This window comes from Stigmatopora nigra, chromosome 14 (assembly GCF_051989575.1).
Source record: "Stigmatopora nigra isolate UIUO_SnigA chromosome 14, RoL_Snig_1.1, whole genome shotgun sequence".
Classification (NCBI taxonomy): domain Eukaryota; kingdom Metazoa; phylum Chordata; class Actinopteri; order Syngnathiformes; family Syngnathidae; genus Stigmatopora; species Stigmatopora nigra.
In genome coordinates this window covers 1371180-1387177 of record NC_135521.1, presented here as the reverse complement: position 1 = coordinate 1387177, position 15998 = coordinate 1371180, and the positions used below count along the sequence as shown (strand labels likewise).

At 42.8% G+C, this 15998-nt stretch overlaps 1 protein-coding gene across 1 annotated transcript in view; it reads left to right on the top strand.

Annotated features, from left to right (window-relative positions):
* fat2 (FAT atypical cadherin 2) overlaps nucleotides 1-15998 on the top strand; it is a 59174-nt gene that overhangs the window by 41138 nt on the left and 2038 nt on the right. Inside the window, exons 21-28 of the mRNA XM_077733376.1 lie at nucleotides 1809-2409; nucleotides 2862-3062; nucleotides 6089-6243; nucleotides 9459-9861; nucleotides 11514-11664; nucleotides 14361-14460; nucleotides 14522-14664; nucleotides 14781-15019. Of these exons, the coding sequence (XP_077589502.1) occupies nucleotides 1809-2409; nucleotides 2862-3062; nucleotides 6089-6243; nucleotides 9459-9861; nucleotides 11514-11664; nucleotides 14361-14460; nucleotides 14522-14664; nucleotides 14781-15019 (1993 nt within the window). The remainder of the gene's footprint in view (nucleotides 1-1808; nucleotides 2410-2861; nucleotides 3063-6088; nucleotides 6244-9458; nucleotides 9862-11513; nucleotides 11665-14360; nucleotides 14461-14521; nucleotides 14665-14780; nucleotides 15020-15998) is intronic.

Genomic DNA, 15998 nt, shown 5'->3' with positions numbered 1-15998 from the left:
AAAATAATAAATAATTTAGAACAAATTTGACAGAGTGCCAGCCAAAATTGCCCTAAAATTAACAGCAAATAATCAAGAAATCAACCCCAGAATTTATACTTGCAGGACTCATTTTGCATTCTCATATTTGCGTGCCATTAGCTGTGCTAGATGTCAAAAATAATCAATGGATGAACAAAAAAGTGACCTGAAAATGTGTTCAAAAAAAGGATTACCCCATTCCCAAACAATCTCTCCAAAAATTGGATCTTCTCCCATCTTATGTTTTCCTCTTTAAGGTCTAAAGATGAACGATAAAAAAAATGAAGAATTCCAAATGCCTCCGGGCTTGAAATTGAGCTGGGGTCTTAACGTCGGCTGTTAATATTTATGTTCTGTACATGAGACAGTCTCACAGTCGTTGGCTCGGTCATGCCAGGCTTAATTGCCGCTATCCCCTTTCACATTGCTGCCATCAGCAAAATTCCCAGTCTCCATTTTGTGTCTTTTCGTGGTGAGCAAAAGTCTGACAAAAGATACTTGTTTTGATGGATGATGTCAAAGGGACCGGTGATTGTTTGAGAAGTTCCAAATCTGGATTGAACCATTACAGTATTTGATTGGCATTTGCTGCAAAATTGCTCAATTTCCAATTTGGATCTCACATGGAAGTGCTTTGGACCGGAAGCGATCGACTGCTCGATAAAAACAAATTACAGGGATGGTTACGAACCAGTCATTGCGTGGTGCCTCTTGTCCGGGTCACTGGTTACGTGCACACAAAAAAAAACAACATTGTCGACTTTTGGACTGAAAAATGAAGGACGGTACAATAGAATAATCTAAAAATATTCAAGTGACACAACAAGTTGCCCTAAAAATGCCCCAAATTATTACCAAATCGACAAAAATCCAGACACTAATCCATGAGCAAAATGCAAAACAATTCCACACAGTTTCCCCATAAAGGTCATCGTTTATTTGTTTGAGAGCAATTATCTCTGACATTAATAAACAAGCTTGTTATTTTCTATAATGGCACCAATTCAGCAACAGTTTCAAATGCCTGGGTGTTCTTTAGAGTCTTTATTGTTTGTTTAACTGTTGCTTTGGACTGCTTTGTTTTTTATTTAACAAGAATTGGTTGAATAATTGTTTTTTGTTTGATTAGTTGTTGAAATGGTTTGTTGATTGGTTGATTGGGGAGTCTGATTTTTCTTAAGATTTTCCCTTCAAAGTAATACATTTGTACTCTATTAAAATTATTAAATATGGAGGTGAAAATTGTGAAGAGAAATGGTGAAATTCAACCATTTTAAGGCAATTTTAAGGGTGCGGCTCATACGTGGAGGCAGATAATATGCAAGAAAATATGGTAGATGTTGAAATGGTTCCTTGTTTGGTTATTTGGAGAGTGTCCAGCTGTTGGTTGGCCGTAGAGGTAGTTGCGCCGTATCTTATTTTGCCCGTCAGGCGCTCTGCGATTGGCCAGTTGCCCACTAGGCTAGGCAAACTGTCACATGGACCTCTTAACACGCACATGAAATGTGACGAATGAAAAATGAAAGCAGAAGGTCACCTTTACGTACCTCCAAGGACTGGTGCTTGGCGGCGTTTATGGTAATGGCAACCCAAAATTGGCTCAGCCTGCAGTACAGAAGGCGGGCCGAGCCCGGTGAACAGTAACGAGACCCTCGGCGAACACAGCTGTTTAGAGAGACAATTTTTAGCCTTTATTTACATTTTTTTTCCGCATCCCTGAAGACTGAAACGTCAATGTCATTTTTCCGAAAGTCAGTCCACGTAATACTGCGTTTTCACCCTCGTAGGTGACGGATAGCGGCCATCCTCCACTTTCCTCCATCTGCGTGGTGGGCATCAACGTGACGGAGCAAAGCAAATACCCGCCTTCCGTGCTTCCCCTGGAGGTCTTCATCACGTCCCCCGGAAAGTTCTTGGCCAAACGCCTGGTCGGCCGCCTCCACGCTTCCGACCAAGACCCCCAAGACGTGTTGTCCTACTCGCTGATCTCCCAAGACCCCGCCGGGCGTCGCTTTTCCGTAGACAGGACCGACGGTCAAATCTGGGCCCTGGAAGACCTGGAGGAGGGTTCCTATGCGCTCAATGTCAGCGTGACGGATGGCAGATTTAGTACTTGGACCGTGGTGAAAACCCACGTGTGGACTGCCACGCAAAGCGCGCTGGACTCGGGTTTGAGCCTACACCTGGCCGGGATTACCCCAGAGGAGTTCCTGGCCGATCATTGGCGGGGCCTCCAGCGCAGCCTGGCGCAAGCGCTGAACTTTCCTCGGCAAGAGTTGAATCTGGTCAGCTTGCAGATGCCACCAAATCGACCCACTCTGGAGGTTCTGCTGGTCTGGAGGCCTCAGACTGGACCTGTCCGTCCGCTACCGACCAAGAGACTAGCAGGTGAGCCTTCAATCTCCTGTAATTCGGTTTCCAACTGGAATTACTAGCTGTAACATATCATTTGCCCATAAATAATGTGATATTATATTTCATTGTGGAAGAGTTACAAACAAGGTAAGCACAATTGCCATCATTTCTGCACTATAAGACGCACCTTCAATGAATGCTGTATCTTCAAATTTGTTTTATATATAAGGCGCACCTGATTCTAAAACGCAGTAGCATTTGTGGGGGTGGTAGTAGTGGGGGATTGTCTTATACATCCACTTGATGGAGCTGTTGTAGTATAAGGAATGTGCTATAAGGAATGTCTTACACTGATTAACCAGTATTGATCCATATATAAGACGCAATGGGATATGCCAGCCTTTGAGTTGTTGGGAAAACGAGTTTGGATTCCAAACTTTCCAGAACAAACAGTAACAAATTGTATGTCACCTGTCCCGCTTTAGGCATCCTGTCGGATATCGAGGACTCTCAGGGCCTGAATGTTGTTCAGTTAAGCCACAACGGCTGTCTGGGTGCCGGATGTCCGCCACGGGGCTGCAGCAACAGCGTCTACTTGCCAAGAGACACCATGAGCCACTTCACCACCGCCAGACTGGCATACATCACGCCGCCACACCGTTGGGAGAGCATATGTCCCTGCAACGGTATGTCCGTCAATATTCAGCCAAGTTGGAAAGGAACTGACTACAACATTTTGGCCACACTATCACTTATTTTTGTGGAGTATTTTTAAGGCTCTCTCTCTGGAGACTATTGTAGCAACGTTGGCGAGGTCTAATTCGTTCAAAGGGATGGCGGCGAAGGAAATAACGATCATTCGCTGCCACCCAAAAAGATTGGACGTCTACTAATGATAAACTCATTGGATGAATGCCTCATGAATTATAGATGAACTCATTGAAATTCATACTAGAAGGATGATTGGAGGTCAAACGATTGGACGTACATCATCATCAAGCACTGATTTTTTTTTTTTTTAGTGGTGTGTATCGCTGGAGGCCATTTTGGGTGGGGCGGCCAGTGGTCGGGAAGTAGATCTTGAAGAGAATATGTGGCAAAGATGAGATTAATGATGCCATCTTAGTACTGCATTGATGGAACATTACTAGTGTACTTGTCCATCAATGGTTGGTTGGTTGGTTGGTTTATTGTTAAGTTAGTCATTGAGATAGAAGGATGCTAATTATTACTTTTTGTTTTGGTTTGTCCATTGATGGACAATTGGTTGGTTGTTTAGTTGCTTGATTGGTTGCTTGGTTGGTTTATTGTTAAAACTGCTATTTATTAATTACTATTTATTGTGGTTTGTTCAAAGGTTAGCTCGATAGTCAACTAGGAGTCTGTTAGTGGATTTGGGGAGTGTTTGCGTATATTTTAATGTTTATTTAGCCAGGGGGAACTCAAAGTTGTTACTTCTCTCTAGTTGATATAAAAAAATTGAATTTAAATAACCCTTTTTCGACTATTTTGCAAAAGATTGCTATTTATTGTGTGCTGTTGCTGTGTGCATTGCTGTCATCTACAGTTCTGGAGTAGAATAGTGTTCCCTTGCATGCAACCTAGTAGAATATATTTGCTTTTTTTGCCTGAACTCGTGTCATAAGCGGTATTCCATTGGCAGAGAATCTGGAACATTGACTTTGTGTACTTTGGCTGCCACAGTTATAATAAAGAGGCAAGTTAGTTTGCATCATTTTGTGATCAGATGTTCGTGCCCCAGCGAATAAGACAAAGCAGAGGCTGACAATGCATTGCAATCACGTCTTTTTGGGCAAACATCTTTTATTTGTTGTTGACAAGGAAAGCCTTTAACGCCTACTACAAGTGTCAAAGGCAACCAAAGCGCTATTCATACGGGCTTTGATTTGTGTGGGCATTCTTGCCAGGATTAACGTCAGCCGCCACGCACACAAAATAAACACACCATCTTCGTAGGACGCAATGTCGCCCGCCGCCGTTTGTTTTGGATTTTGCTTTTATTTTGACAAAAGACTTTTTTTGGGGAAACTGAGGTGAGCTGATAAGACAGTCAAGATGGCGTCGGGACGGCGTCGTGGCTTTTCTTGCACAGCTGGGAAAAGTTACTAGCTCCTTTTTATGATGTCCTCTTCAGTAAAAGTGTTTTTATACTCTTTTATTTTCAATTTGGCATTTACAGCCCATGTTATGTACGACATTCCGCTCCCACCAGAAAGCTGGCTTTTCAAGAGAACCATCATTATAAATCCAACATAAACACTCTTATCTTTAGGAGGGGGTTATTAGAATTTAATTACAGGCTGAGTTAGTCAAATGGGTTGTTTGGGTGAAGTAGTTGGGTAAGTATGTCACTTTGATACTGGAAGTTTGGTACGCTAAGGTCCACCTGACAGTAAGACGTAGTCACCAAATGCTCTAAATCAATATTCATTTATATGCTGAACCAGACTGCTGTCACTAAGATACTACAACAAACTTTTTTTCAAGGAGCCAACTTTGTTGAATCAAATCTTACTGTCTTTGGAGCTATTAATAGTACCATAGCGATTGAATGGTAGTTCACGTTTAACATATTGAGCAGCCCTGTACCTCAAAGTAATACAGATGGCATTTGGGCTAACTTATTTTCAACTTTACTACGACGGCAGGCCACCAAATAAGGGTCTGGTGCCTCTAACGCCCCTGATAGACCTCTAACTAATCTTTAAATGAGTTTATTACCAGTAGATGTCCAATCTGTGTGTACTGATAGAACGGCAATTGAAGATTTTCTACCTTGATTGTCCTGCACTTTCATTGAAAAAGATAAACATTGATAACCAAGCTTCCTAATAACATTTGAAATCCCTCAAAGTAGGAAAATATGGCTTCCCCCTGATACGATTTGCTCAAGTGTGAGTGCAAGTGACGGCCATAGACGTCCAATTTATTCTTACAAGCACCCTCGATGGCGATTAATGAGTTAATGTGAGCCGAACTCTTGTGGAACTCTTCATTCAAGTGTGAGATTTTGATAGTTTGGTTGCAGGTATTGATGCTGGTTGTTGAGGAGGCCATTGATAATGGCAAAGGGCCGCCCTCATTTGAATGACCATCTTCAGAAAGTCCATTGAAGTGCGCTTGGGAGTGACTCATCCATCCGGTGGCTCGTCTCTCGTTAGCGATGTTGACGTTCTGACTGCGAGCCGGCGGCGTTTTGGTCTTTCGCCTTTTGGAGCGTTCAGAAAAAGATCAAAGGCACTTTCTCTGTGTTTTGGAGCTCCTCCTCCTCGCTGCTGACATACGTCAGATTGGATTTGACGCCGGCTTCGCGTCAGGTTTTGTCGGCCCGGTGCACGTCACCGCTGCCATCTTGAATGATTTGCACAATTGTTGCCTTCAATGGGCTTGGCTCGAGTCTTGTCGACTATTCAAAATAATAAATAAATACTGAAAGGAGAATTGACTGAATTTAAAATACTCATTTGCGAATATAACACAAGTAGGGAAGAAGATTAGGGTTAGTGAGAAGAAAAGATCATTCTGATCTATGACTTTATTGTCAGAGTTGTGGAAATATAAAGTCAGAATTATTTCTTCAGTTGCCAGAATTGTAGGCTTAAATTTAGATTTATGACTTGAAAGTGACAATTTTGAGAATGAACCGCAAATTTTGGTTTTCTGAGAATAAAATCTTTTGCTTCCATCTCAGAATCAGCGCTGCGTTTCCGAGACGAATCCTACCTCAAGCACTTCCACGGCTTCGATGAAGACCAGCGGGACTTGACCCTATCCCTGAGCTTCAAGACCTTCCAACCAGACGGTCTCCTTATGCTAGCCAACGGCACCGATTGGGCCACCTTGCAGGTACGGTCCGTAGTTTGTTTTCTTTGCTCCTATTCGTCGAGACAGACAAAAAAAATCATAATCCGACTAACATTAAGTCTCCTCAATTTGTTCTTCGGAGGATATGGCCCGTTTTAGCTTAAAACCTTCATTTCCAACTTGTTTTAGTCGTGCTTAACAGGTTTTGACCCGTTTCTCCGAGCCTCGTGAAATTTGGTTGACGTGTCTATCGCGAGCGGAAGTGGCGTGACGCAGCGGGCTAGCTACAGTCGCCCGTGGCGCCAAACTGTAGGGGCCTCGGGGCATGGTCCGCGTCGGCCTATTTCCATGACAGAGCACCGCTTAACAGTCCAAAGACGGCAGAACACCCACGTCGGAGCTGTACTCGGCCTTGCTGGCGGGTAATTCGTAGACTCCCCTTCCGTATATGTAACAGTTTGAGTATTGTGGAGGATTGCTTGAACTCAGAGTGTTTCACCAGCCTAGCAAAGTGGGAGGAAATCGGAGTACCCGGAGAAAACCCACTGGGAGAACACGTGAAGATTTGAATGCAATAGTGATTGAATCGTTGAAATTAGACAAGTCTAAAGTTGAAAGTTTTGGACATGGTGTCCAATCTATATGCACTAAATTCAAGATTTTGTAGATGCTGGACTGTCTGGGTACATTGCTTGCTGACGCGTTATATTTATATAGTGAAAAGTGTGGAAATGTGAAGTAATTTGCATGCTTAAATCATGACAAATATTAGCAGTCGGCGATGATGTTTTTGTCTGATATGAGTGACTGAGACGATCCGGATTAGAGCCCAAATGGGTAAAACCACATCAGTTTTGCGGAAAAACACTTAAAAATTCCCGTACAAAAGCTGTTATACGGCGTACACAATTTGCAATGATCAAAAATTGTATAAAATACAGGAAAATGTATAAGTTGGCAGGTTTGTGATTGGACATTTCGCATTGTCAATGCTAACGGAAAGAGTTCAAGGTCAATTCAAACGTGAAATCATAATTCTATTATCTTTTTCTAACATTTCAACAACCCCAGGACGCTACGTAACGGGGCTCTCCGTGAAAAAGCGGCTCCCGACTTTCTAGGACGATCTAACGTGGAAAGGTCCCGGAAAAGGACATTTTAAGCGTGAATGTAACGGGCTGGCGAGCCCAACACAACAAAGCTGTAACGGTGTAACGCTTTGTATTGTATGCTCCGGCCATGAATAATTCTCTGAAAAGATGAAGTGCCGCGTGATGCCGCCCCTCGCGGGGGCTCGTCGCACGCGGCCAGAATATTCAATCACCCTGATTCTGGGGAGAAAAAAAAAAGAAAGAAAAAAACCTTCAAAAGGACACCTCATCCCGCGCCGGCAGCGTGGCACTCCTGGGTTTTAGAAGCGCATTAAGACGGATTCACGGGGAGCGGGATGGACTTCACAGGGAATTTTTCAAGATGGTCATCTATAGGCTCCTCAATCAAGGTTTTTTGTGGGAAAGGGTTTGACAAAAACAACCAGTAGAACTATCGGGACGTGTGAAGAAATCAACTCAAATTGGGGTCTACTTTATAGGAGTTTTATCACCAGCCGATAAAAAAATGTGGCACATATTTACTCACATAGGGCGCACTTAAAAGTGGGAAATTTGCTCCAAACAGGGTGGTCAATCAGTAGGGACTAAATTCAAGATTGTGTAGATGTCGCTGTATGATGCAGTCTGGGTACATTGCTTGCTGACGCGCTATATTTATATAGTGAAAAAGGGAATATGCATGCTTAAAGCATGACAATATTAGCAGTCGACGATGGCATTTTAATCTGATGATCGAGACAATCTGAATTAGAGCCAAAATGGGTAAAACACACAAAAAAATACCCTTACAAAAGTTGTTATACGGCGTGCACCACTTAAAATGATCAAAAAACTTTCAGTTGTAGTCGACTGCTGTTTGATCCATGTATCAATATGGTCATACTTAGTGTCTTTGTTAACCAGCTAACTAACTAAATAACTAGATAACCAATTCATCAAAAAGTTTTGAAGTATTTGTTGTCAAAAATATTGCACCAAAATAATTCCTAGTCTTTGTTTTTTTTAAATACTGTAAAAACATATCTTATTTTTTTCAGTTCAATAGTTGTTATCATAGATTAATTTTCTGACAACAATAATTATCTTTATCCGCCGTACCCAAAAGAACGCCACCTTATTTAGTGTGAGAACCCAAAAACTGCAACCTAAAAATTGTGTAAAAAAACAAAGAGAAATCTGAAATTCATCACCTGAATTCATCACTAACACTTCTTGCCCCTTGTGTTTTTGGATATAAAAACCATGCAAGCGGGTGTCGCCGATCTAATTATTTGATTGTGGAAAGGCGCCTCCCACCTTTAAATTGCGGCAAAAGCGTTTGCGTCAAAGGCGAGTCGACACATCCGTCACAAATCCGTTTCATTCCCTTTCCCAACGAGACTGTCCGTCTTTTGGACATTTTTGAAAGGCACGCGAATACGCGGGTTTAGCGCGAGCCAAGGACTCGCCATGGGGGAACCCCGCTGTGCCAGTTAATGTTGCCATTCGCTGGCAAGATGGCTGCCCTGCATGCCAATGAGTTCCTCACCCGCTGGCTGTGTAGTAAGAGAGCTCCATAAACCTTTCCATTTTATTCACGGCCATTTTTTTCCGGCCAAGTCGTAAGAACGCTCTATATAAAGCTCAGTGTTTTATTCCCGGCTATTTTTTTTTTTTCAACAAAAATCCCGCGGCGGCACGGGAACCCGGAGTCGTTGATTTATGAAGTCGCAAAGCCGGCGGGCTTTTCCCGTCCCGCGGGAAAGCGCGGCGGGCTCGGCGCCGAGCCGTGGCGTGCGTGGTCGGCGGCCCCTGCGCTAAATCCTCCGAACGGCTGGTGTTGAAATATCTGGCGGCAAAGATGACACGCGGTGATGTAAAATAGATTAGGAGGCCAGGCTGCGTCTTGTTTCGCCGCCAGCACCCGCTCGCCATCTTTGCCAGCCAGCGATAAGCACCCTGGACATGTTTAAAGTCGCACCCTGGCTCTCACACACACCAAAGCGCCGACTCAAAACAACCCACCGCCCTGCCGCCGTCCCATAGCCTTGGACATGAGTGGAACGCTAGTAGTTCCAATGGCAGTTTGTCAAAAAATCGAATTTCTGTAGTAAAAATTGTAAAACAGCACACTCTCTGACTGACCCGCTGTTTTTCTCCACTCAGGTAAAGGACGGCCATCTTCATCTGGCCTTCAGTTGTGGAATGCAGCCCCCCTCCCAGCTGACCCCGACCTCCCCCTCCTTATCGGACGGTCGCTGGCACCACGTCCAGCTAGAAGTGCGCCCAACGTCCTTGAAGCTGACTTTGGACCAGCAACAGCCGGCTTCCACCCACCTGAGTTCGCCATGCCGCCTGATGCTCGCCGGCGGCTCCGTGCTTTTCGCCGACCGCCGCTTTGTCGGTTGCCTGGACAACCTGGAGCTCAACGGCGAGTCCATCCGAGCCGGGTCGGACCAGTCGGGCAGGGGACGGGTCTTCGGGGTCTATGAGTGCTGTGGTCGAGGTGGACCTTGCGATGACAACCCTTGCCGGAATGGAGGAATCTGTCGAGAGGAGGCCAATGGAGGTCAGTCTTTTTCTGCACATTTTAGGCCATTTCTGGTTTGTTTTGTCTTTTCCGGGTCGCTTTTCTGTCTTTGTAAACAAAAGCCGCCGTTAGAAAATAAATGTAACAGGGGAAAGAGGAGTTTTTACCAAAAAACGTACAGAAATCCCTCGATTATTGCGTCTTTACTTATTGCGAATTCACTACTTTGCCATTTTTCCACTACTAGCTAATAAATATATTTTAAAACTGCATAAAAATATGAAAATTCATGCTAAAACTCCTAAGCAGAATCCACTTTTTCTACTAAAACACAGCACAGAAGAAGAAAAAAACATGAAAATAAAAAGAGGTGACCCTACTTGGGGATTTCTGCAGAAATTCAAGATGGCGTCAATGCTGGCTGGGGATGGGCTCCAGCGCCCTCCACCACCCTCATATAAGCGGCTCATAGCATGAATGAATAAGAAATAGCGACCCTTGGCTTGACACCTGTATTCCATTTTTGGCTTCTATTTTTTTTGCGCCAAGCAATCGCTGCCCTTTGGACGGCGTGTCCATCTTATTACTCTGCCGTGGTAACATATTCAATTTGGCTCCCAAGAAGAAGAAGAAGACGATGAGGAGGAGTGCAGTGTAGGAAAAGGACATTCTTCAAGCTGAAGTCCCGTGCTGACCCTCATTAGCATTTTTTAGGCTTATCACTAATTGGCGGGCGCGTGGCTTCTTGCCAGGCAAGATTGCAGCTTTTTACGCGCTTTGCAATTCACTGCGTCGCTGATAAACATCACGTCTGAAATCTTTCACTTTGACACTTTTATTAGGGCGCGTGCACGTGGGTGTGTTTGCATGAGTGTGTGTATGTGTGTGTGTGTGTCCGTGGCCATTCAGTGTGAAGAATGAAACAACAACAAACAGTCCCTTAAGCTCTTAACGTGGCTAAAACTGTTTTTTTTTTTTTTTTTTGCTGTTTATCATCTGGCACACACAAACGGAGTCCTTGTGCATGTAACAATGACTGTTATTTGCCGGGGATAAATATTTACGACACTTGAAGTATTTCTTTAGGAGTGAAGTTACTTGAGTCGACCATCATGTTAATGGTGGTACTTGAGTATTATTCTTTGGATGTTGAATTGATTCACTCATTTATTCAAGGGTGGCAAACTCGCCTTGGTTTGCCAGCCACATTAACGCATTTGATGTCAATATTAGATTGAATAATTTGATTTTTTTTTAAATTGGGCAAAATATATATGTTTCAATTATGTTAAATATTAGGAGTGGACAACTGAAAATATTTTGTATTATTATTTTTTGATTTTACTAAATTCTTTTTGAACTAAAAACACAAAAAAAAACAAATGGGACTACAAACATTGCAATGCTTGATCCAATGGCAGCCATTGAGTCAAAGTATTTTGCCATTTTTTGCGTTTTTTTTAAACGCAAATACCACGAAAAGTGAAAACAAATGTAGAAAATGCGGTAAATCTGTACTGTATGGTTGGTTTGTAATATGTGATATAGTAATATATGACGTTCTCCATGGGTTAATGTCCAGATGTTTCCATTCTGTCTCCATGTTGTCTTGTTTTGAAGCTTCATGCCCATGAACCGTTCCAGATCATCTTGTGATCTCCTGTGTTTGTGTTTTCTTTTGGATGGTGCAGACTTTGGCTGCGGGTGTGCCGGCCTGTTCCACGGCGCTCGCTGCCAGTGGGAAAACAACCCGTGCGCCTCCCAGCCGTGTACCCGCGGACGAGCGTGCGTGCCCAAGGAACGAGGATACGTGTGCAACTGCTCGACGGAACACGATGCTCAGTAAGTTTTTTAAACAATTTTATTCATCTGATAAGAGCGCGGGCCAATATATTTGTCAGTATATATCGCAATCATTCAAATGAAGCATTTATCGATTGTTTACTGATTTGCTTTAGTTTTTATAATTGGAACTTCAATTTATGTTAACGGAAATTGCAATTGACTGCAATAATGTTTGAAAAATATGTGGAAAAATATGGACTGTCTTTCACTATTTCAATTTAATTCCGTCCAAAATATTACATCAGGCGGCGTCCACATTTATTTTTTATTTTTTAGCAATTATGGCTTCGACGTCACCACCAAAATGGACGATCTTGACGTAACAGGTGGACAACATAGTAGCATACTTGCAAAATTCATGCAGCTGATTCTGGTTGTGACATCATCGGCCTTGAGCTAACTAAGGAAGACTATAATAAGAATCTATTCCCTATTATGTCATTTCTGTCACTTTTCTGGTAGATTAGTTTGAAAAGCAGTCCCTTCCGGGTTCACTAACCAGTACGCAAAACGTTCTGGCAAAATACACCTGTAGTGTTTATGAAAATAACACCCGTGGGTAGAAAGTATTTATTTTTTCCTCCCGTTAAAATGCACAAGAACAATAATGACCATAAATGTTCCCGTATAGTGCACCATCTGGACACAACACCACTCAAGTCATTTGCATAATTGTACCTAACTAAGTCATTAACTAAAGACGCTGCCAAGTCCCAAAGAACGCACGCAAGAGAATCAACTCTTCTTTCACTTTTTCAATAATAAAAGAATAAAAAGGCTTGTGAATGGCGGACATATACTTAATATTCATACGATATTCGTGCACTTAATCACATGACGCTTTGCACTTCCATGGCGTTTTCGTACGTGCGTGCGTGTGTCAAATGAACTGGGCGACTGCTCTTGGGCGACGTGATTGGAATGAAGGCCACGGACTTTTCCCCTCCCACAGCTAATGTTCCGCTGCTGCCTCATAATCAATTCCCCGCGACTCCCTCGCCGGCGCCGCCGACGCCGAGGGGGTCAGAGGTCGACGGGTGGCCGATCAAGGGGCGAGTTGATCGTTGACCTCGCTAAGCGACCTTTCCTGACACTAAAAGCCAGAGTGAGGAGAAGACGTTCGATGCGCATCCAGCTCGTCAACTGGTCATGACAAATGGGAACTCGCCAATAACAACAAAGTATTTTCTAAAATTGTGGTTCGGTGGAGGAGTGGTTGGCGTGTCCGCTTCGCAGTTCTTGAGTCGAAGGTTCGATGCCAGGTTGGGCTTTGCGGGAGGGAGTTTGCATGTTTTTGCGTGGGTTTCTCCGGGTACTCCGGATTTTTCTCCTACATCCCATAAACATGTATGTTAGACTAGTTGGTCAAACACTAAATTGCCTCAAGTGATGATTAGTTGTCCGTCTTTTTGTGCTCTGTGATTGGCCCGCCAAGTAATTCAGGGTTTCCCTCGCCCATTACCTGTAGTTGTCTGGGATAGGCTCCAGCACCCCTGCCTTGTGAGGATAGGCATTTCGAGGGTCACTTTTCAAGAGTTTTTCGGGTCACTTTCTTGTTAATTCAAAAGCTGCCATTGATGGAAATACATGTTCAATCCATTTGGATTGAGAGGGAACCACCAATGGAAGTCAAAGTCGCCCGATTGGTCGCTGGGTACGATAATAGCCAACAAAGCGTTTTGCGGTCCAACCAAATGTCACTCACGAACGACTCCATTGCTGTCAACACGCAAATTGACAGGCGTTTTGCGGCGGAATCCCGCCCTGGCTCGTTACGATGCGCCGTCACGCCAAAGTCGCCACCGATGGCCACACGTGGAGAATGGGGGCGGGGCTCTTTTGCATATCTGTTCTCACGTTCGCTGTAATAACACGTTGCGGCGGGGAGCGCGCCAGTGTAAATGGGGGAAGTAAGACTGAGCATTGTTAACGCGTTAATCATGTTCATCCGTGTTTGGCGTTACATTTGGAAATCAGCAGACTCCAGAGTTTCCCGCTGGCTTTAATTGGAAAGATGCCACGCAAACCAGACTTTTAATTTTTAGTTTACCATGAGTGCATGGCGTGCATATTGCTTGCTGAAATGAATTCGGGTTGCTTTCACACAGCCATAAATTCGACGTTGATTGGAATAATGACAATTGACATCTGCATTTTAAACGATGTTTTAATAGCAAAGGTTTTCTAGGAGACCAAAATTTCCAGTATCGATGTTAAATACCATATTTTCTCGGATTATATACTAAAAAAATGATGACTTAATCAATGGTATGGCTTATATATGCAAAAATTAGACTTGACATGCACAAAACTGCAAAGATGAAACTCCATAATGCAAACCAATATGGTCATTTATTTCAAAAAGAGAAAGGATAAGCAGATAAAACGCTAAACAAAATGTATTTTGACATCTATGAAAGTATTCAATTGATAGAGTACCCTAGAAATACCTAAAAATATAAAAAATTTCTACGATTTTCCCTTCAAAGAAATACATTTGTACTTCTTATTAAAACCGTTAATATGAAAGTGAAAATTGTGCATCAGAGGCTGGCTTATACGAAAGAAATTGTCAAATTCTAAGATTTTTAAGGCCATTTTTAGGGTATGGCTTATACACAGAGGCTTCTAATATGCGAGAAAATACAGCATTTTTTTTGTTTTGTTTCATATACTTCATTTTTAATGTCCAGGTGTCACAACGGCGTGGACATATGCTCTCCAAATCCGTGCCCCGGTGGATACCAGTGCCAAGTTTCCTCCGGATCCTTCCATTGCGACCCTCTACCCCAGGTCAGTCCTCAATAAGGTCCTCTTTTAGAACGCGGTCTTGACTGGCGACGATCCGTCTTAGGTGTCTCCGATGTTGGGCTACATGGAGTTCATAGAGATCGGTGCCAGCGTGATGGGTCTGGTGCTCCTGGTGGCCATCTTTGTTTGCGGGCGCAAGCACTACATCCGACATAAAAAGAAGAAGGCCAAGAACAACTCGGATGGGTAACGACATTCTATTTTTTTTGAGTTTGGGGGTTTATTTTCTCCTTTATTTAGTCGACTGACATGTGTTCCAAAAAGTAATATTCCCACGTATAACCTTGAAATGTGTTTTTCAGGTCGATGTCATCCAAGAACCCGAAAGCTTGCGATCAGGAAGGCACTCACATGGAACTGAGGCACATGATATCGCCGGCCAACGACCTTGACCACTCGCTGCGTCCCCGCGGCCAGACGTCCGCCGATAAGTCGCACGGACCAGCGGTCTGCAGCGTGGCCCCCAATTTGCCCGTCAGACCTCCGTCCAGTTCTGACAACGACTCGGTCAAGAAGACCCATTGGGATCTGGACTATGAAGGTGTGTGTGTGTGCACGTGTCGCCGTAGTAACGGGAAAAATCATAATCAATCGTGTATGACACAAGGTGGGTGGCACATAAACAAGTTGGGGGAGAAATGTGAGAAAATAAGACTTGTTTTAACGGGACAGATGGTCAAAAGTGGACTAAAGGAACACATTATATTGTCTTTTTTGGACTATAAACTGCACCTACCAAATTTAACTAGAATATAGTTGTTGGGACAAAGGGACTGCTAAAATAGAACAAAAAATATATATATTTTCATACTTAGTAACAAAAAAAAAGTGAATTAAATGTCCATTTTCATGAATATAAAATCGGATTTCTTAGAAAATAGTTGTTGAGAAAAATAGACTACTAAAATAGTACACAAAAAATATATTAAAGAAAAAATATATATTTTTTATACTAAGTAACAAAAAAAGTGAATTAAATTTCCGTTTTCATGAATATAAAGAGGATTACAAAATCAAATTTCCTAGAAAATAGTTGTTGAGACAAATTGAATTACTAAAATATTACAAAAATATATTAAAACAATATATATATGTATACAATTTACAAAATACAATTTCCTCTATAACAGCCAATATCTGCTATGCAAAAACAAAGTTTCAAAACACTCACTATTTCTCCTCCAGTACTTGTTAATAATACTTTTAACAACCCAACTAAAGAAACTCTTCTAAATTCACCGCACATATACATATATTTCCGTATAAATTATGAATAAAGAACAGAGCCAAAGAAGGCTTTGTACTCGCCATTCAAACCAGAAAATAAAAGAAAACGGCACCACTTGGAATATACTTGCGTCCAAGTCTCAAGGCGATCAGTTGACGGATGACAAAAGGATTGTAAAACTTCAACGTTGTTAGTGTCCACAAGAACAAAAACAAGCACTTAAGTGGCAGCTGGTGACGCCTGTGAAATGGGTTAATTTCAGGCCGCTTCCAAGAAAGCATTTCTTTTACGA